The 22,496-nt window shown below is 41.3% G+C and overlaps 1 protein-coding gene across 3 annotated transcripts in view; it reads left to right on the top strand.

Annotated features, from left to right (window-relative positions):
* Positions 1–22,496, top strand: part of USP54 (ubiquitin specific peptidase 54) — a 66,947-nt gene that overhangs the window by 23,752 nt on the left and 20,699 nt on the right. For all 3 annotated transcript variants that reach the window (XM_036735172.1, XM_036735174.1, XM_036735173.1), the window contains exons 7-14: positions 75–221; positions 2,460–2,609; positions 5,557–5,725; positions 7,567–7,737; positions 13,580–13,711; positions 13,888–14,265; positions 15,399–15,630; positions 20,696–20,850. In XM_036735172.1, coding sequence (XP_036591067.1) covers positions 75–221; positions 2,460–2,609; positions 5,557–5,725; positions 7,567–7,737; positions 13,580–13,711; positions 13,888–14,265; positions 15,399–15,630; positions 20,696–20,850 — 1,534 coding nt within the window. The remainder of the gene's footprint in view (positions 1–74; positions 222–2,459; positions 2,610–5,556; positions 5,726–7,566; positions 7,738–13,579; positions 13,712–13,887; positions 14,266–15,398; positions 15,631–20,695; positions 20,851–22,496) is intronic.

Raw genomic sequence — 22,496 nt, 5'->3', positions numbered from 1 at the left:
GGGGCAGGCAGCAGGACAAAATTACTTAAAAGATGTTGGAATATGACAACAGTGACCATGTCCACATGTTTCAGAGTAACTGTGGAGAGAAGATCCGGATTCGACGTGTACTGATGAATGCCCCACAGATTATCACCATTGGGCTTGTATGGGACTCAGACCATTCAGACCTGGCAGAAGATGTCATCCACAGCCTGGGTACTTGCCTCAAACTGGGTGATGTGAGTCTCATTTCCCTTGGACATTGATCTGAAATCCTATGGACTTGGTATTGTTTTATGGTAGTTGATATTGAACATAGAAGAGAGAATATCTTTGCCCACAAACTTCTATAGCATAATTTGCATAACAGTTCATATATTCAAGAGAGTTTCCTGTATGTTAAATGAGGAAAAGTCCAGTACCCCATTTGAATAATTGGCAGGAAAACCTTTGTTGAAGCAGTAGACCAAGGTGGACCTTAAAGGATAGGAAAGATGTAGGATATAGGCTGGCTAATAAATACTTGTTGCTTAATTGATTTTTTTAAATTGAGCTTCTATTACATGCCCAATACTGTGCTATTCCAGCCATGGGACTTAATCTGGAGAAAAGACCAAAGAGTACCAGTGAACTTTATTGGAGTAGTAATGTTGGAAGACAGGGAGGAGCAGAATGTGGTTATGGAGCCTAGTGCCCGTTGAGAAGAGAAGGAGGATGGGAGCAAGTGGAAGTGATCAGCAATCTCTCAGTGGTGATATTCCGGAAAGTATATGGGGGAAAAGACTTCAGAAACAGGACTTTATTGGCACAGGACTGTGTCAACCAAGTTGAATACAGCTAAGCTATGGATATGAATTAGATTCTCTGCCAGTTAAGGTAAGGTTTATAAACATTTCTTAATAGTTGTAAAACTACTAACTTTTCCCTCCCTTGGTCAATAAGATCATTATTTTGATAACTACAATGGGAATATGGGAAGTGGAAGGGGCCCTCCATTAGGAATAAACCTGAAAAAGTAAAAAGTAGGGAAAGGGGAAAAGATAAAGGGAAAATAAGGTGGGTGAAGATGGGAAGAAAGGAAGTTGAAGGGACATGGCCAACATGAATTTTGAAATGAGACCCTCTAAAAAAGGAGGATTTAGAACAAAAATAGAGTGAAAATCTCCTTGCCAGGAGAATACAGTTTGGATGGATGGTTGAAAAACATTTATTAAGAACTTACTATGTGTACAACACTGGGGATACAAATAGCATTTTGCTCTCAAGGAGGAGACAATGCCTATAGGGGGTTTCAGTTGTGAGTCAGATGGTGAGGCTCAGTAGTGCTTAGGGCACAACAGCAAAGCAGATACTAGTGCTGCTTCTTTAGTGTTATTTACATCGATAAACTTGTTTCTAATGTTAGACCATTTAACAGAGCCAAGGCCTCTAGGGGTGAGAATTTTCTTTTCCATGTCTTCAGTAGCTATGCCTCCCAAGGAGGCATGGTCTGTAGCACCTGGGAAAGCCGGTCCAAATTGAGTTTCCCCAAGGGCTGCTTCCCTAGACAAGAGCTGTGGGGAAAAGGCTGGAAGTAGTGCTAGTGTTGTAGGGGGCCCTTGCTACTCCCAGGCATCATGTGACTGAAGGGATCAGGAGGTTACTGAATACTTTAGGAGGCCATTTTGATAATAAATATCTGAGATTATGTTCTAGGTCCTCTCGCACAGGTCAAGTTCTCCCTGATTATTTCAGCCACCAATATCATTTACCTTCTCAAAATTTCCAAAGTAGTTATTGTTTGTCCTACATTTGACTTAATTTTCTTAAGGTTTCTGTTTTTGTCTCATCTTTTCAACTAGATCATAAGGACTAAACCTCTTACAGCTTTATATCCCCAAGAGTACCTAGCACAGTGCTTGTCACTGAGGTGCTTAGTAAATGTTGATTGGACTGACAGAAAAGAGTTACTTGGGATCGATCTTATACTGCCATGCTGTCAGTTGAAAGTTCATTAATTGTGGGGCAGCTAACAAATAGCGTTAGAGATGGGGAAGTATTGACTTGAAAAGAAATAGACAGTATTGCTAGGTTGTTTGTTCATTTCCTGATTTCCTACATTCTATTCTTATACAAGTCAGTGATGGTCTCTAGAAGAGAAGCCTACTCCTTTTGGAAGCTCTCATCTCAAAATTCGTGTTGGTTGTACCGCTTTTACTTCCTTTCTTCCCATTTTCACCCACCTCATTTTCCCTTTATCTTTTCTCCTTTCCCTACTTTTTACTTTTTCCGGCTCATTCCTAAAGGAGAGCCCTCTCCATTTCCTATTCTCCTGTTGTAGTTATCAAAATAATGATCTTATTGACCAAGGGAGGGAAGAGTTAGTAGTTTTATGAATATTAATTAAGAAATGTTTATAAAAACATTGAGACTGATGAGAAATACTCTGAGAGTGCTGTGTATATAATGGCTTTTCCTTTTCTCTTGCTTTTTTGCAGCTGTTTTTCAGAGTAACAGATGACCGAGCCAAGCAGTCTGAATTGTATTTAGTGGGAATGATCTGTTATTATGGCAAACATTATTCTACTTTCTTTTTCCAAACAAAGATCCGCAAATGGATGTATTTTGATGATGCCCATGTAAAAGAGGTAGGAAAATCCAAATGCTTTGTGTGGAATATTATCATAATAACACCTGACATATGTTTACTACTTTATGGTTTGAAAAGCAGTTTACATACATTATTTCATTTGAGCCTCACAACAAACTTGTGAGATAAGTGGTATTATCCATATTTTATAGATGAGGAACTTGAGGCACAGAGGCTTTAAGTGATTTGCCAAGGATCACACAGTTAAGTTTTCAAATCTTAGCTCCTAAAATCCTCTGACTCAAGGGGCCTTCCAGGCTGGAAGCAGGGCTGGGGTATGTGGGTGTTCTGTTTTTCCTGTGGCTCAGGCTCAAGGTCCTGAGCTGTTTATCAGAATCTGAGGAGATGCAATTGTTAGATTTGCCTGTCACATGCCCATTTTGTCTCTTCTTTGAGCTACCTTGCCATTTCAGCAAGGTTTTGAATCATATATTTGTTAGGCATACTTGGATTGTTGCTCTTAATGTATATTTTTTCCTGTTCTCCTCAGCTAGATTGTAAGCTTCTTGAAAACAGAGACATTGTGTTTTATACTTTAGTGTCTTTCCACCTGCCAGACACGAGGCTGAATTTTCTAATAGGTACTCAACAGATACTTCTGCTGCCCTGTCTGGTTTCAGCTCCATGAACAAGATCCGCCCCCAGGTTAAGCTCATCACCTTGAGTCTCATTGTTGTTGTTCAGTCGTGACCCAATTTGGGGTTTTCTTGCTAAAGGTACTGGAGTGGTTTGCCATTTCCTTCTCCAGCTCATTTTACAAATGAGGAACCTGAGGCAAACAGGATTTAGTGATTTTCCCAGCATTACACAGCAGTCTGAGGCCAGATTTGAACTCAGAAAGATAAGTCTTCCTGACTTCAGGCCTGATATTCTATCCACTATACCACCTCGCTTGCCCAATCTAATCTCATCTCATCACCATGCTGCTAACTCAAGCCTTGATTGACACCACCTCCCTCAGCCTCTTCTCCTCTCTGATTGTAGGGCTAGAAGGTGAAGTACCAGACTCTTGTCAAAGCCTTCCTTTATAGAGAGCAGAAACCGGGGACTCTCATCTCAGCTCACTCCACTCTGCATCTGCTGTTCTGCCTGGTTTCAACTCCATGAAACAAGATGTTCCCAGCCTCCCCTTTCCCACTCCTACCCCTGTTTTCCTGCCTCCTTTTGTGTGTTGTCTCTCCCCATTAGATTATAAGCTCTTTGAGGGCAGGGATTGTCTTTCTTTTTATTCATTGTAATTTCAGTGCTTAGTATAGTGCCTGGCACATAGTAAGCACTTAATAAACTTTTATTGAATTGGATTGGGTTGAACAGTCTGATTTCCAGGACTTAGAAGTTAGTTCACCATAAGTATTTGAAAACCATTGTAAAACAGTGGGGAAAAATCCCCATTGGAACCATATAAGACCAGTTTAGGTTCAGGTCACAGACATGTGTTTTTAGATAAAAGACTCAGGGATTTTTATCTTTGAGTTGAGTAGAGCACAGAATTGTAAATGCTGGACTCATTACTGAGTGAAGTCTTGGCTGGTTCTGGGCAGCATCAAATCTCTTTAGCAGTAGGCAGCACAGGGGCAGCTAGGTGGCATAGTGAGTAGAGCATCGGCCCTGGAGTCAGGAGGACCTGAGTTCAAATCCGGCCTCAGACACTTGACACATGTACTAGCTGTATGACCTTGGGCAAGTCACTTAACCCCAATTGCCTGCCAAAAAAAACCAACAACAATAGGCAACAGGAAGTCATATTCTTATTAGGGGGATGGAGACTCTCTCAAACGTTGTACAGAGGACAGGGAAACATTTTGGAAACTATACCTGGAAGACCAGAGGTTCCATAGCTGTGGCAAATTAAATAGCTAGTATGGAATGAAATACTAACCCCATTGTGATAAGATATTGCCTAGGAGGAGTGTTAATTATAACCATAATTAGGAACAATGTGATAAATTTCCAGTAATAGTGGATATGTAAATAATAAACAGTAAATGGCTTCATTGTTAGGGTACTAAGAAATATAGAAATTGTCTTGATTTCCTTTTACTTCTCAGTATGTTTTGGAGGGCTCTATGCCGAAACAAGATGAGGAGCAGTTTGGCTGCTAAAGGGGAAGGAGGTGAGGGGGGGAATAAACATTTATATAGTGCCTACTCTGTGCCAGGCCCTGTTCTAAGCACTTTACAAATACCTCGTCTTTGCTGAAAACACAACTGGTTTAGTGCTCAGGGCAGGGTTGACTTGGGAATGTTGTTGGGTTACTGCCTCTGTTGTCTCTTGTCAGTCTTTAGAACTAGGAGCAAAGCTGACTCCTAACACATTGTTTTGACTGAATGGCTCAATCATCTTTCTGAGCAGTTTGACTTAGTTTTAAAATATAGTTTTAACTAGCTCTTGGCCGGAGATGGAGTGAATTTAGTAAGAGCTAGCAAATGTATATTTGCCTAGAATCTTGCAGATCAAATTAAGAGCACTACAACTTGAAAAAGAGATGGCAGGGAATGAAGTGCTCGTGTTAATGTACCAAGCTAGAATCCATACAGAATGGCTGTAATGTACAAAGAATAGCAGGAAAGATGCCCAGGACACACAGGAGACCTAGGAAGACAGCAGCATAAGCTGCCTCTGTCAGTCACCCTCTGCGACCTTGGACAAGACTTCTCTGGACCTCAGTTTTGTTATCTGTTGGAGTCAATGGGCTCTGAGGTCCTCTCCAGTTCTCAGTTTGTGATCCTATGAGTACTGGTCTTGGATTCTGAAGATTGGCTTTAAGGCTTATCTTGAACAAGCCAGTTCTCTTCTCTGGGCCTCAGTTTTTTCATCTATAAAATGAGGTTAGAGAAGATAATTTCTCAGATCTCTTCTAGCTTGGACATGCTTTGATTCCTTAAGTACTTTGAACTACAAAGGTAAAGAGTAAATTCTTACTCTTCTGATTATCTCTGCTTCAGATTGGGCCCAAGTGGAAGGATGTGGTAACCAAATGCATCAAGGGACATTATCAGCCTCTGCTGTTGCTCTATGCTGACCCCCGAGGTACCCCGGTATCTACCCAGGATTTGCCCCCTCAGATGGAGCCCCAGTCATACAGTAGGACATGCTATGATAGTGAAGACTCGGGTAAGCAACTTTAATCTTGTTTTTTCTTATAACTTTTAGACATGTCCATTGAATATCCAGATGACTCTCCAAACTTATTAGCATGTGGACTAGCATGAATTGAAAGGATGCTATATGGAGTTTGCTGCATGGTAGCCTCTCAGTCAGTTTCAAATTTGGCATCACAGGATAGTTCCATCCAAATGACCAAGGCCTTCCTAGAGGGTCCTGTGTTGGATCAGCTTCTCATTTGACCCAGAGCCAAACTAACATGCTAGAACCCAAAGCAGAAAGGAATTTTTAAACAAATTAAAATTAATTAAGAAGCTTGAAATACAATTAATTGAAAAAGAATGCAAAAAAGAAAATCCTATTGGTTAAAGCTAAAATATTCAGCCTGTAATAGAAACAGCATTAACTAGTATGGTGATATTGATATAGAAAGCTGACTTCTCATCATTAGTCATATCCAAGGAGCTGTGTCTTAGAAAAGACCAGTGTGATTGATAACAAAATGTGGTATTTTTGCTAGTGATGAAATATTTTTGATTACAAGGTCCAAATGTAGTATAGCCAGATCCCACTACATGAACAGGCTATCTTGTAGAAATTCATTCCTAAGGTATCTATTTTAAAAAGTTGGACCTCTGATCTGGGGAAGAGGAAGAGATTATCCTCCCCTCATCCTGGCCTGGGGCTAGGTAGCCCTTGGCAAAAATTTGAAATAAGCACAATTTGCCACTGGCATCCTTTCAGCTCTCTTTCGACATCGCTATCTCATCTTTTCTCCTGGAATCCATTGTCAATCCATCAATAAGCATTTATTAAGCACCTAGGGTGCTAAGAGCTAGGACTACAAAGAAAAGCAAAAGATGGTCTCTATCTAGAGGGGGGAAACAACATGCTTACTTTGTACAAATAAGATACATACATTCTAAGATGGAGATAATCAACAATGTCTTTAAGTTCTCCTAAATCCATAGTCTTCCAGACTATCTGCTAGGTCTCTAGATGGTGCAGTGGTTAAAGCACCAGGCCTAGAGTCAGGAAGACCTGAGTTCAAATCCAACCTCAGAAATTTACTAGCTGTGTGACCCTGGGCAAGTCACTTAGCCTCTGCTTGCCTTAGTTTCCTCACCTGTAAAACAGGGATAATAGCACATACCTCCCAAGGTTGTTGTGAAGATCAAATGATAATTATCAAAAGAAAAGCAACTAGTCCGGTACCTGGCTCATAATGAGTACCATATAAATGTTAGCTATAATTCTATTATTATTAGTCCATGGTTTAAACATCCACTATCTTCCCACTCTACAACTTCTAGACTCTCCACACAAAAAACTTCATTTACTTTTCTAATACAAGTCTTCCTAGGTGTCAGGAACAAAATAATCTAATTAAATTAATTTCTGTTTCTATGTAAATAATTCACCTAAGTCATTAAATGCTTACTAAAACAAATAATAAGAATACTTGTTAACCCACATGAATCTCTAATTGTTAGAATTTCAGTCAGTATAATTTCCCTTTACAAAGCAAAATGAAAAAAAAATTGTGCGGGAAGATTTTGGAGGCAGGGAAACCATTATGATTCGTTTCAAAAAGCTGGCCCTCTTTTTTGCAGGTAATTCCCTTTCTCTACTTCTGAACTCATATGTTCCCCCAAAGCCCTGGGGGTTTTCATAAATTAAAACTAGGATTTCACCAGCTTTTTGTTTAAATAGGTCCTCTGTTAGCCAGGGTCTGCATGTAACCTTGTAGCGCATTTGTCTTGGGAGGCTTTGACTTTGGCATTTGGACCTCTGTTGACATTTCTGTCTCATTCTTCATGCCCTGCCTCTGTATCCCCTCCTTTCTTCAGGGAGGGAGCCTTCCATCTCCAGTGATACCCGGACAGATTCATCAACAGACAGCTATCCCTGCAAACACTCCCACCATGAGTCTGTGGTCAGTCACTTCTCATCTGATTCCCAGGGGACAGTGATCTACAACGTGGAGAATGACTCTTTATCTCAGAGCAGTCGGGACACAGGTAGGAAGCTTGTGGGGGTAATGAAGGAAGAGGCTCATCTGGTTCAATACAACAGTCACTAGAGTCCCAGGTAGGAGGATGGAAGCACTGAAATTGTCTAGTGAGGCTACTCCAAGAAGAAACTGAAACAACTCTGCTTGATATAAGAAAGAGGAGTGGGGGTTTAAAAATGTCAAGGAGCAACCTTGAAAGGATGATTTCTCATTACACGGACCCGTTTAGGCACAAGTCATTGAAAGCCATTGGACATGAAGGTTGTCGCTGTCCTTCTGACTCTCTATTCTGATCTTTTAGTGCCCTGACAATTCTGTGTGTGCATACACGTGGTTCTGTTTGCATTTCTACTTTAGTATTTCTGTATGAAGAGTCCTGAGAGAGGGGACTATAAGGTAAAGAACAGGTTTGTGGATAGAAGGGGGAGACCTGTCCATCTGCCTGCCATTTTTTTCAGTCATGGAGAGGAGCAGATGATCTATAATTAGGTTATTCATTTTTGTGAATCCTTCCTATCCTCTATACTTAGAGCTTATGAACAGGCCCTTTATTCTGCTTAGAGGAGATAGAGCCCATCTAACATAAACTTCCTCGGTTTGTCTCAGCAGCATTACCTTTCCTCCTTCCCTGCCATTACAGAGAAATGATCCTCCTTCTCAGTAAGGCTAATCCCTCTATTTAGTCCCTTAATTTCATTTCCCTGACTTCTCTAGGACCTTACTGGAATACAGTCATGTATCTTATGCCTTACCATTAGCTCCACCCTATATGCCTACAAACATGATCATATTTCTCCATTCCTAAAAATTCCTTCCCTTAACCTTTTTGCCCCATCCAGCCATTGGCCCACCCTTTTTGAAATTGCTACCTGCACCTGATGGCTCTACTTCCTCATAACCCTCTTTCTCTTCAAAGTTCTATTGTTTCAGTCATGTCCAACCCTTCATGACCCCATTTGGAGTTTTCTTGGCAGAGATACTGGATACCGGAGTTTTGCCATTTCCATTTCCAGCTCATTTTACAGATGAGGAAACTGAGCCAAACAGAGTTAAGTGACTTGCCCAGGGTTACACAGCTACTAAGTGTCCAAGGCCAGATTTGAACTCAGGAAGCTGAATCCCAGGCCCAGTGCTCCCTCTATTGCACCACCTAGCTGCCCCACTTTCTCTTCAATCATTTGCAAATCAGGCTTCCATTTCTGTCATTCTACTCTTTCCAAAGTAACCAGTGACCAATTAATAAATTCAATGGCTTTTGTTTTCAATTCTCATTTTTCTTAACCTCTGTTGTAGTTATTGATAGTGCTAGATATTCCCTTTTTCCTTGGCTTCAGAAACACTGTTCTCTTATGGTTCCCCTACTTCTCTAACCTCTCCTTGGTATTCTGTGTTTGCTCCTCTTCCTCCGACTCTTTCTTGGGGATGTACTCAAAGGGCCTGCCTCTTCTTGGCCCTTTCTTCTTTCTCCTTGTTCCCTATTGGAAATTTGGCTTACTTCCATGGCTTCATCTGCCACTGCTATGACTCCAGAATCTATATTTCCGAAGCTGAGTGTAACAACAATTTGGCTAGCAGCAGCTGTTGGAGTGTAAGACCCAACAAAACCAGCAACAAGAGCTGCCAGCACAGGTTCTTTGATCTGCTTTACTAAGGAAAGTAACTTTAAGGGATTAACAATCTCACTTTAATCAAACATACAAATATCATTCACTTAGTTCAGGAGGAAAAGCCAGCACCCTGAACTTCAGAGCAGATACAAACAAATTACAAAAATACATTATATAAACAGAGGAAATAAACATGAATCAACAGACAGGCCTCTTATCTGTCTGACTAAATCACAATAGTTACCAAAGAACCAGTGGGACTGTGTTAGCAAAGCGGGGGGTGGGGGTGGGGGCAGTTATAATGGCTTACCCAGAGTCTCAACACTCCTTCCATGAGTGAGCCACAAAGGAAAAACACCAACCTCTGAGTTTATATACCCTGTTCAGGGTCAAAGGGTGTCACAACATGTGACTCAAACCCCTGTGACCTAAAAGCTTCTGGTGTCACAAACGTGACTGAAACCCATGTAAACTAGGCTTTCCCTTGAGGTACGGAGATCATCAAAGATTCCTGATTTAATCAAAGAAAGAAAGGCTGGACTCATTAAGGGCACTTGATTAAATAAGTACTTCAAGAGAGAAAACAGTAAAAAAAGTCCCACCTTAATTACTGTAACACTGAGGTAGTTCTTTTCTTAACCTGAGACTCATAACTCCCTGCAGGACATCTGCACTTGGATATCCTATCAACACCTCAAACACTGCATGTCCAAAACACAGTCCTTTATCTTTTCTCCTAAACCTGTGGCAAAATGAGTCAACTTGTTCTCATGTTCATAACTTTGATGATTCTTTTTTTCTCTTTGGCCTCTCTTATCCCATTAGAATATTGCTAATTCTCTTCCGGTGCTAATACCCTGAATATAGTCCCTCAGTACCACTTTCCTCAACAATTATAGCATCATCCTAGTATCTCCCTGCCTCTGCTCCCTTCTCTGTCTAATTCAGGCTACCCATTTCTGCCAGAATAATCTTTCTTACACAAAGATATGGCCATGTTACTCCTTTGCTCAAAAATCTTCAGTGGTTCCTTATTTTAACTATCAAAATTTAAATTCCTCTGCTTGATGTTCAAGGCCTTTCAGTGTTATACTGTTCTACTTTTCTAGTTTTATCTCCTGTCAATCCCTTCTACACTTTAGCCAAACTGTTACTTTCTAAAAGCTATTCAGTGTACAAGATTCCATATGAAAATGTAGGCTCAGTAAATAAGTTTCTGGGAACATAGGCATTGTTTTTATACCTTACTTTTACTTTGCCATGCAATCATCGGTTGCCTCTGTGCCCTTAAAAAACACTGTATTTATTCCTTTTGAATAACTTGGGTACTACCTCAGCCCTTACCCACAGATCAAAGCTGCTTTCTCCCTAGTACTCAGAATGATACAACAGACATTTCAGTGACTATTGGGTACAAAGCATACTGGTTGGTACTGGGAGAGAGAGAAAGTTTAAGTAAGACATAGTCCTAGTCCATGAAGAATCTGTGGTCTAATAAAGGTATCAGATACTGAAACAGGTAACTCACAATGTTACATGAAGAGCACATTGGGTGACTATAAAATAAAATAACATGTAAGATCTAAAGACACATATTATTACCAAGCAGGAGACTCATGGAGGATTTTCTGGAGGAAGAAGCATTTGAGTTAGGCTTTAAGAGAGAGGTAGAAATTTGACTAGAAAAAAATGAAAAAATTTCAACAGGCAAGGAGGGAACACCATTGTAGACAGAAGGAACAACATGAGCAAAGGTCAAGAGGAAGGAAAGCACAGTGTGTTCAGGGAGGAAAGAGAAAGAGGGAGAGGAAAGGAATAAAAAGAGGAAGGGGAGAGAAAAGATCCAGTTTGGCCTGCTAGGCCCAAAGCCCTGGTTGCAGCCGGCTAGACTTGGCCAAGTGATCTGAGAGTAACTTCGAACCACCAGCCCCCAAAATCTGGAGCAGACTAGTAATCAGACTCCTGCCACTACTGCCTCCCCATTCCCCCTGCAAGAAGCTCGGTATAGTGCCGCAGGAGCAGAGCTCAACTTTAAAAGGAAATAAGGGGAAAATGAGGGGAAAAAAAGCCCTGACCATAGAAATCTACTATAGCAATAGGGAAGATCAAAACACAATCTCAGAAGAAGACAACAGTGTCAAAACACCCACATGTGAAGCTTCAAAGAGAAAAGTATGAATTAGTCTCAGGCCCAAAAAGTCTTCCTGGAAGAAATCAAAAAGGATTTTAAAAATCAAATTAGAGAGGTAGAAGAAAAATTGGGAAGAGAAATGAGAGTTATGCAAGAGAATCGTGAAAAAAGTGTCAATAACTTGGAAAAAGAAAACTCCTTAAAAAGTAGAATTGGCCAAAAGGAAAAGGAAGTACAAAAATTCACTGAAGAAAACAGGTCCTTAAAAAGCTGAATTGGCCAGTTGGAAAAGTAGGTACAAAAGCTAATTGATGAAAATATCTCCTTAAAAATTAGAATTGGACAAGTGGAAGCTAATGACTCTATGAGACATCAAGAGTCAATCAAACAAAATCAAAAGAATGAAAAAATAGGAAAAAATGTAAACTACCTCATTGGAAAAACAACTAACCTGGAAAATAGATCCAGGAGAGATCATTTAAGAATTATTGGACTATCTAAAAACCATATTCAAAAAAGGGGCCTAGACATCATATTTAAAGAAATTATCAAGGAAAACTACCCTTGATATCCTAGAACCAGAGGGTAAAAGAGTAATTGAAAGAATCCACTGATCATCTCCCGAAAGAGATCCCAAAATGAAAACTCCTAGGAATATTATAGCCAAATTCTGGAGCTCTCAGGTCAAGGGGAAAATGCTGCAAGCAGCCAGAAAAAAAGAATTCAAATACCATGGAGCCAGTCCGGATTACACAGGATTTAGTAGCTTCTACATTAAAGGAGTGGAAGGCTTGGAATATGAAGTTCTGAAAAGCAAAGGAGTTTGGAATACAACTAAGAATCACCTACCCAGCAAAGCTGAGCATAATCTTTCAGGGGAAAAATGGATATTCAATGAAATAGGAGACTTTCAAACATTCCTGATGAAAAGACCGGCACTCAATAAAATGGGTGACAATTATGTGACAGGAAGTGTGGGACCAGCCTAGAAGACAAGAAGTGTTTGAGTCCTGTGTTTGACACATATGGTCTTTGTGACCGTGGGCAAGTCACTTAACTTCAGTGCCCCTCAGCTACTCTCTAATATTATTAAATTAAAAATATATTTGCTAATATTCATTGGTGGAGGGAGTTTCCATCCATTCTCTCACACTCATGAAATCAGGTCTACCCTCCCATTTCCTATCCCCCTAATCCCAAACTGGTGCTTTCTAAAAAGGCGGGCAGTATGTGTGGTGGACATTGGTATAGGTTAAAAAAATGAAAATAAAAAAACACATATAAGATGATCATTTTTCATCCACTTAGTCAAAAAAGATTCATTTCCTTCCTCCTTTTCCTTTATCTGTCTTACCGTCTCTATTTTCACACCTGTTTTTTATGTTTCTCCACTTTCTCTCATATCTAATTGCTAAGTACAGTATAGCTTGTTCACAAGCAATGACCTTTGGGTAGGGTAGTGTACGTGGGTGATGCTGTCCCCTTTGTATTGTTATCTTCAGGAAAATACCTGAAGATCCAGGTAGTGATGGAGGTTGGGCTACTAGTGTTGCTGAGTCAGGCCAGGTTTTTACTTTCAGTTTTTACTGTTTGTTGAGAACTTGGTTCCTTTAAGTTGCCTTGCTTTTGTTTTCCTTTTATTTAAATGTTGCATGAAGGATAAAAGTTAAATGCCAGGTCCTGACAATTCTGACTGTGGGTAAAGGTTGTGGCCCTTTGAGTAACATTGGATCCAAAGTTTAGTTTGCATCTCACTTTTAAAAGTGGTGAGCCAACCTGTGTTTTTTTTTTATTTAGAGTGTGAAAATAAACAAGCAAAATTAGACAACCCTCAATCCTAACATGTTATCAAGGGAAAAGAAAGGGAATGGAATGAGCTTTTATTAGGTACCAATTATGTTCCCAGGCACTGTGTTAAGTGGTTTGCAATATTATCTGATTTGATTTTACATAGAAGTAGATGGTGATGAATTAGGATGTTGAAATTGGGCACTGCAAGGTCTCAAAATTGGCCAAGGTGGGAGTCAGGGTCAGGTAAGTCTTGCTTTCAAGAGTACAATGGGAGTAGCTACATGTTTCTGCTCTCCCCCTCACATTCCCTCTTCTTTCAGGACATCTGACTGACAGTGAATGTAACCAGAAGCACATAGCCAAAAAGGGTTCGTTGACAGAACGGAAGAGGAACTCCGGTCGGAGTCGGAGGAGAGGTGATGAGCCACAGTCCTCTGGGTACCACAGTGAAGGTCAGTCATTGCCCTTGTTTCCTCACTGGCCATCCTTGCCACTTCTTGAGCTGATGAAATCTGTATCTTCTTGTTCATAGTACCCATGTAGGTATAGCATTAAGGGGATATTTGTAATGATTCTACTAGTGTAATACAAGGGTGTGTGTTTGTGCTGGTTCATCCATGGACTTTAGGAGAAACACTGAAGGAGAAGCAAGCGCCAAGGAGTGCCCCAAAGCCACCCAGCAGCACCAACAGACTAAAGGATTTTAAAGAAACAGTTAGCAATATCATCCATAACAGACCATCCCTGACTTCCCAAACCAACCAAGGATCTCCCTGTGTGGGAAAAGTTGACCACGCTGAAAAACGACCCCCTCGGAGCCTACCCTTGCACTGTCAGGACTGGGAAGTGGAGAGCACCAGCAGTGAGTCTAAATCCAGTTCATCCAGCAAGTACCGTCCAACATGGAGACCTAAACGTGAGTCTCTGAATATTGACAGCATCTTCAGTAAGGACAAAAGGAAGCATTGTGGCTATACCCAGCTCAGTCCATTCTCTGAGGACCCAGGTAAGGGGCTAGTAGGGGAGGGATTGGGCAGGGGGACAAAGTTGACTTAGTGTGACCACATATGTAGAATCCATGTTTTCTAAATGGATTAGCAGCCAATGAAGAAGCATTTATTAAGTGTCTACTGTGTCTCAAGTACTGTACTGCACACTAGTGAGGATACAGAGAAAAGTAAAAACAGTACTCGCCCTCATGAAGCTCATAGTCTAATGGAGGAGACAACATATCAACAGTCATGCACAAACAAGATATAGACAGGGTAAATTAAAGATATTATCCAAGAGAAAGCTCCAGCATTAAGGGAGATTGGGAAAAATGTCATGCGTAAGTTGAGTTTGAGCTAAAACTTTAAGGAAGCCAGCCTGTGGAGATGAGGAGAGGGAAAATTCCAGGCAGAGGGGACAGCTAGTTGGGAGATGGAGTGTCATGAGCAAAGGACAACGGGGAGTTGAGTGTCACTGGATTGTAGAATATGTGGTGGGCAGTAAAAGTGTGAGAAGACTGGAAAGGTAAGAAGGGGCCAGGCTATGAAGGTCTTTAAAAGAGGATTTTATATTTAATCCTGGAAGTGATAGGGAGCCACTGGAGTTTATTGAACAGGGAGGTGACAAGGTCTCAGGAAGATCACTTTGACAGCTGAGAGGAGGATGGACTGGAGTGGGGTGAGACTTGAGGTATGGAGACCAGTTAACAGGCTGTTGCAGTAGTATAGATGTAAGGGCCCACATCAGGGTGGTGGCAGTGTCAGAGGAGAGAAAGAGTCATATATTAGAGATGTTACAAACATAGATTACATAGGATTGGCAACTGATTGAATATGGGAATTGGGAGAGAATGATGATTCAAGGATGACACCTGTGTGTGTTGCTGGGTAAATGGGAGGATGATGGTGCCCTTGACAGTGAAGTCCCGCAAAGTACATTACTACCCCTATATGTGGCTTCTTTTTGGTTATGTAGCATTATTAGTGAGTAGTCATGTGCCCGTGTAACCTGGGGGGTATGGTGGTGATACGGAAGGGCCATCATTTGGCTCTTTTTTGGGTTCCAGGTGCTCAGGAGTACCTTTGGATGTTAATTAAATAACGCTAAATCCACCCTTTTTGTCCCACTTTTGTTCTTTGGTTTGGCTAGCTAAAGAGTGTACCTCAAATGAACTAAACAAACCAACTGCCTATGACTCCAAAACCAATGGGCCAAGCCTAAGGCACAAGAACTGGGGCCAACCCCGACCTGGTATTCATCTTATGGACCAGCATCCTCAATTAATCCAGAGGATGGAATCTGGCTATGAGAGCAGCGAGAGGAACAGTAACAGCCCTGTCAGTCTGGATGCAACTCTGCCAGAGAGCTCTGGCACCTCCAGGTACTGGGCAAAGGGGGCGTTGACCATTTTAGGGCAGTGTTGAGAGATCTCTGCTGTGGCTTTATGAGGCGGGCTTCAGGAATGGGCAACACATATGGCAGGGCTAGTACAGTGTAGCCAATTTCTGTAGCAGCAACCCCCTCTGCTGGACAAAGGGTTTAATGTCAGCAGCAAAGTGGTCTGAAAATCAGGAGATTGTAAAGGTCAAGTTTGGAATTGCTCAATAAAGACTAAATGAAGGACAGACTCTGAAGCCCATTTATTGTTTGGTTTATCCAACTCTGAATTTGGGGATCCCCGAGGCAGTGAGGTGGCACTGGAGTCAGGAAGGCTAGAGTTCAGATCCTGCTCCAGGCACTTAGTAGCTTTGTGTCTGCCTCTGTCAGCTGCAATTTCCTCATGTGTAAACGGGGGACAATACTAGGTTGGAAGGATGAAAGGAGGTAATATTGGTAAAGTGCTTTGCAAACCTTCAAGCCTGTCTCCTGTCAAAGGAGACATTAATCAGTCCAATATTCAGTCCCTGCTGGAGTCCCAGCTCTGTACCTGGTGCTAGGAGTATTAGTGCCATGAGTGCAGCCACACTGCTCTAAAGGGACACACTGCCCAGTGGCAGAAATGACAAGTACAGACAAAGACATGCAGCCTAAAGGGGACAACTACAATGTGTAGTTGCATGTGATTTGGGAGGATGGCATTAATGGAGGGATCAGGAAAGGCTTCATGTAGAAGGTGGTGCTTGAGCTATACCTCAAAGGAAGATGGGGGGGGGGGGCTCTAGGAGGTGGCGCTAAAGAGGGAGTGCATTCAGGCAAACACCACTGCTTATGCAAAGGCTCAGAGTTGGGAGATGGCAGGGTCATCCATGAGGACCCAGTGTGGCAGGATTACCCCGGGGATGGGGACGATGGGGCAGGGAAGAGTAACATGCGGTGAGAAAGGAGAGCCTGCAGCCAATAGGAAGTCACTGAAGTAGGTTGAGTAAAGGAATATAACATGGTCAGCATATGGATCCCATATATCTGGTAACCGATTAGATATATGAAGTGAGACAGAATGAATAGCAGAGGACAGTGGACAGGTTATGAACCTGGGAGACTGTTGTCTGTGCTTTGACAGAAATCAGTAAGTTTGGAAGAAAAGGGATTTGGGGAAAAGGTCATGAGTTCAGTTTCAATATGTTGAGTTTGAGATGTCTCTGAGGCATTTCGAAATGAAGTTCAGGTAGAGACTGAGGGTGGGTCTATGGATAGTGAGTCATTTAACTAGAGATGATAATTTAACCTCAGGGAGTAGATAAGGTTAACCAAAGAGAGCATGTGCAGGGGAAAGAGAAGAAGGCCTAGAACAGAACATTAGTGAATACCCAACAGTTGGGGGGCTTGATTTAGATGGTGAACCCTCAAAGACCGAGAAGGAGCAGTCAGACACCTAGGAGAAGAACTAGGAGAGGGCAATATGAGAAAGGAGAGTATATCGAAGAGGGAAAGGTGGTTAATAGCATAAAACACAGCCGCTAGGTACAGGAAGGATAAGACTTTCAGAGGAAAAGACCATCAGATTTGGCAATTAAGACATTATAAGAAACTAATGCACTTAAAATTAGAAGACTGGTATCTGAGGAAAAAAAAGTCTTTGCAGCAAGTTTCTCTGATAAAGGTCTCATTTCCAAGATTTATAGGGAACCAATTGAAATTTATAAGAATGAGAGCAATTTCCCAATTGATATATATCAATGGACATGAATAGGAAGTTTTCTTAGAGGAAAAATTACAAACTATCAATAGCCATATGAAAAAAATTCTCTAAATCACTAATAATTAGAGTTATTCCAAGGTATTATCTCATTAACAAACTATCAATAACCATATGAAAAAATTCTCTCAATCACTGATAATTAGAGTAATTCCTAGCTAGGTATTACCTCATTAGAGTGGCGAAGTTGACAAAAATAAGGAAAATGACATGTTAAAGGGGCTTTGGGAAAATAGGAACATAATTGCCCTGTTGGTAGAACTGTGAACTAGCCCAGCCATTGTGGAAAGTAATTTGGAACTGTGTCCAAAAAGTTACTAACCTGTGCATGTGCTTTGACCCAGCAATACCACTACCATCCCTGCAGGGATGGAGAACCTGCAGCCTTGAGACCACATGTGACCCCCTAGGTCCTCAAGCGTTGTCTCTTTGACTAAATTCAGACTTCACAGAGTAAATCTCCTTAGTAAAAGGATTTGTTCTGTAAAACTTGGACTCAGTCAAAAGACTGCACCTGAGGACCTAGGAGGCTACACGTGGCTTTAAGGCTGTAGGTTCCCCACCCCTGCTAAGGAGACCAAAGAAAGAGGAAAAGGACCCACATGTGGAAAAATGTTTATAGCAGCTCTTTTTGTTGCAAAGAACTGCAAACTAAAGGAGTGCCCATCAATTGGGGGGGGGGTATTCTGAAGTTTAATAGGTACCAAATTCAAAACAATTTGTTTTCTTGATCTCTGGAGCAAGGGTGTGAGGTATTATGTGTAAAATAAACTATCTCCCTCCACCAAATAATAAGACAGAAGGCACAAAAATTAAAACTCTTCTGGTGATGGGGCAGAATTTTAAATAAGTGTATTTTTTAGAAGAAGAAACCTAGAATTTTACTTTCAATTCTCAGTAACTAATTGGGGTGGGGGGGGCACAGCGGAAATTACTGAACAAATTATAGTATGTGAATGTAATAGAATATCACAGTGTTACAAGAATGAGGAAGGGGAATGGTTTCAGAGAAACCTGGGGAAGACTTGTATGAACTGATGTAGAATGAAACAAGCAAAACCAAGAAAAAAGTTATACAATAATGACAACGTTGTAAAGACAAACAACTTTGAAAAACTTAAGAATTCTGATCAGTACAGTGACCATTCTAAATTCCAGAAGTTTCATAAGGAAACTTATGAAATCTCCTAACAGAGATGGGACTCGATGCAGATTGAGAACATTTTTTTTTTTGGACATGGCCTATATGGGAATCAATTTTGCTTTACTATGCATGTTTGTTATAAGGGTTTTGATTTTGTTTTCTTTTTCCCCTTCAGTGGTTTGAGGGAGAGGTGGGAAGAGAGAAAATAGATTGTTGTTAATTGAGGGGAAAAAAGTTAAATTTTTACAAATCAATAAACTTTGTATTAGATTTTTTTAAGACAGAGGTCATGGGTAATTTTGGAGAAAACTGTTTCAGTTAACTGATGAGAACAGAAGCCAAATTAAATTGCAAAAGGTTGAGGAGTAAGTGAGAGGGGAAAAAGTAGAGACAGCAAGTATAAGTAGAGGATGATAGCTTGAGCATATCTGAAGGCAGTTGTAAAGAATCCAGTTGGTAGGAAGAGGTTGAGGATTCAGGACGAGAGATTATTATGCAGTCTGCTGGAGAAGACAGGAATGGTTGGAATCAGGTGTACTTGTACAGGGCTTGGCCTTAGCAAGAAGGACCACCTCTTTGTCATACACTCGGAAAGAAAAAGTGAGTGAGAGATGATGTCAGTGGGCTTTAAGATGAACAGAAAGAGAGAAGAGGGAGCTTACAGTGAATATTCTTAGAATTTTTTTCATTATAATAAAAGTAAAAGTCCTCAGCTAAGAGAACAGGGTGTGGGAGAAGTGTGGTAACACTGAAGGCCTTGTACTGCATAGTGTAAATGCATCTCACTTCACATGGAATGATGAGAGTCATTACTATTTGTAGTCATAGCATTTCAGAGCTGGAGGAGAACATTGTGATCATTTCATCTGATCCCCTCGTTTTACAGAGAAACCAGCTGGGCCCAAGAGCTGACATCAGCAAAGCATTGCAAGCCAGCTGGTGGTAAAGTGGGGCCTCACGCTGAGGTCTCTTGGCTCCTGGGCCAGTGCCGTTTTCATTACTCTGAATACTTTTGTTGAATAACATACAAAGCAGAGGACTGTGCCTGCATCCAGTCCCAGCATAGTTCAGCTTCCCCTGCCTTTGCTGCAGAGGGGTGCAGGGAAAAGGCTGGATTCGTAACCAAAAGATCTGTGTTAATTGACCACTGGGGGACCCCAGCCAAGTCACCTCACCTTTGTGACCCACTTCTCTGTTACATGGGGGACTCTGAGTTCTGAGCCTTCCTCCAGCTCCAGAAGTGAAGTCTCTCCTCAATGGAACTCCCTCAGAGGACCCCTGATTGCCCTTTCTTCTCGAAAAGTTAGTATTTCCAGCAGTATACTTAGGAAGCAGTTGGGTCCTCAAGATATTTACCATGTGATTGCACTTTCTGCATTAAGTACTCTGTAATTTACCTAGTGTGGGGAGCTTCTGGTGTCAAAAGTTTCTTTAGACCTGGGTTTAAATCCCACTTCTGTTGCTCACTGCTTGTATGGCCTTAGGTCACTCAGCCTCTGTGGGCTTCAGCTTTCCTTATGTGTAAAATGAGGACTTGGACTAGATGACCTTTGAGGTTCTTTCCAGCTCTAAATCTGTGATCTCTCAGCTATTATAAATCAAAGCTCATCTCTGCCTTAATAAATACATCCTGAGGAATTGCCTGAGGCATAGAGAGGTTAAGTGACTTGCCCAGGGTTACTCAAGTAAGTGTCAAAACTGAGATTTGACCCCGAGTCTTCCTGATTGTCCTCTGGCCATTACACCATCTTGTCTGTTTCTATAATGGCAGCAAATAAATCGGCACAACTTTTTAACTCCCTTTCCTAGCTTCAGGAAGCTCTCTACTTTGATCCCAAGAGAATGTGGCAGTGGTTTGAGATCATCTCATCTTGTCCTCTCATTTTACAGCTGAAGAAACCAAAGGCTAGACAGTAAAGGGACTGGCCCAAGGTCATATGGCTAGCTGGTAAATTTGGAACTAGAACTTGTAAAGAAGAAAATGAGGGAGTATCTTAAGTATGTATGGCAAGGGGTGAAGAGAAAGTAGATAAAAGGAGACGTGGAAGATGACTGAACCTTCCCATTTTGAGTACCATTTCAGTAGTGATTTTTATGATGTTGGCTTCCATCTTCTTGGTCTTTCTAATGCTCACATGGGACCCTATGGTTTTTTTTTTTTTGAAGGGATACAAATGTGAAAAGAGCGCCTGGGTTGGTCCCTGCCTGGCGTCAGATCCCAAAGTCACACAGCAGCAGCAGCATCCTGGAGGTGGAATTGATCTCATCCAAAAGTGGCTGGACAAAGAACCAGCCCCTCCCCTGGAAGGACAAGAGCACAGGTTGGTTGGGGCCACTTGCTTAGTTTCCTCTATCCAGGCCTCTTGGAGGCTTGGGAATGAGGTGATAATTAAAAATTAGTCTGTTGTTAGGATACAAATGTGGAAGCATCTTATCTGCCCTCGCTCAGGCCATGACACAGCTAGGTGAAACTCTGAGGCAGTTTGAATGTTAACATACATTAGGAAGCAAGTTTAAGCTTTGAGTCCATAGCTGGCAATTGAGATGACCACGGTTCCCTGAGGCGATGGTGGCTCTGCCCAAAAGGAGAGATCTTTCTTCAGTATGGCAGCTTCATGGAAAAAAATTCCTGTCTCCATGCAGTTTATATCAGGTTTAATGTCAGCATGTGGAGATGGTAGCTGGCAGAAATATGGACCATGGGTCAGACCATGAAGATGGCAGGACACCATTGGGACCCCCTGTGCCCCTTAGTGCTGTGCCTTTTCCCCTTCTTGGTGGTGCTCAGTGTTGTAATTTTCTCCTTGGTAAAATAATTTCTCAAGAAAGGATCAGAAACACATTTACACTAAATAAGTGACCAATATTAGGGCAAAATGTTACTTTTCTAAGGGGAGTTTGAATTTTAACAGAGAAAAAAGCCAAAGAGGTGTCTATGGTGGGATTCCAGGTCTCAGCTCACAGGTGGCAAAGAGTTTGTAGTGGTGGAGGAAGGAGAGAGCCTGTCTTATTTGACCTCCTGAGCTCATCCTGAGCAGGCTCCATTCAAAGGAGTCCTAACCCTAGGGATTTAATGGAAAGGGGATCCTTTAAATTGTATGCTTAAGTGATAACCTGGTGGTGGTATTCACTTCTTTACTTGGTAGGGGTTAAAAAAACAAAAGCCTCAACTCGCCTGTAGCCCCAGGCTCCAGAGAGGAAGATTATATGAGTACCTCCTCTCTCATCCTTATGGACTTCTTGTATTAGAGATTGATTAATATTAAAGTCAGGCAAGAGAAAGAAACTTCATACCTAGCAAAGTATTTGAGGGCTAAGTTAGCAAAAGTCTGATGAGTGAAATTAGACTGTGTGCAAGCCCTAGCCCCTTTCTCAACAGTAAGACCAGCTGGAATTCCCATAGTCTTTTTTAACCTCCAAAATTACCTTGTGTTTGTTTTGATTACATATTTTTTTCCTTTTAAATTTATTTTTATTTTACATCATTTGGTTCCACAACTTTTTGAGTTCCAGATTTTCTCCCCCTCCATCCCCATCCAAGATGGCATGTAATCCAATATAGGTTCTACATATACCTTCACACTAAACATATTTTCACAATAGTCAAGTTGTAAAGAAGAATTATAACCAATGGAATGAACCACAAGAAAGAAGAAACAAAATAAGTAAATAAATAGATTAATAAATAATAAAAGAGAGAGCAAAGAGTTTGCTTCAGTCTTCATTTAGACTCCATAATTCTTTTTCTGGATGTGAGTAGCTTTTTCCATCGTGAGTCTTTTGGAGTTGTCTTAGAACCTTGCATTGCTGAGAGGAGCCAAGTTTATCAAAGTTAGTCATCACAGATACAATGTGGCTGTAATTGTATACAATGTTCTCCTGGTTCTGCTTCCTTCACTCAGCATCAGATCATGTAAGCTTTCCAGGTTATTATGAAGTCCGCCTGCTCCTCATTTCTTATAGCACA

Source organism: Trichosurus vulpecula, chromosome 8, assembly GCF_011100635.1.
Source record: "Trichosurus vulpecula isolate mTriVul1 chromosome 8, mTriVul1.pri, whole genome shotgun sequence".
Classification (NCBI taxonomy): Eukaryota; Metazoa; Chordata; class Mammalia; order Diprotodontia; family Phalangeridae; genus Trichosurus; species Trichosurus vulpecula.
This window is presented reverse-complemented; position numbering and strand designations above follow the sequence as displayed.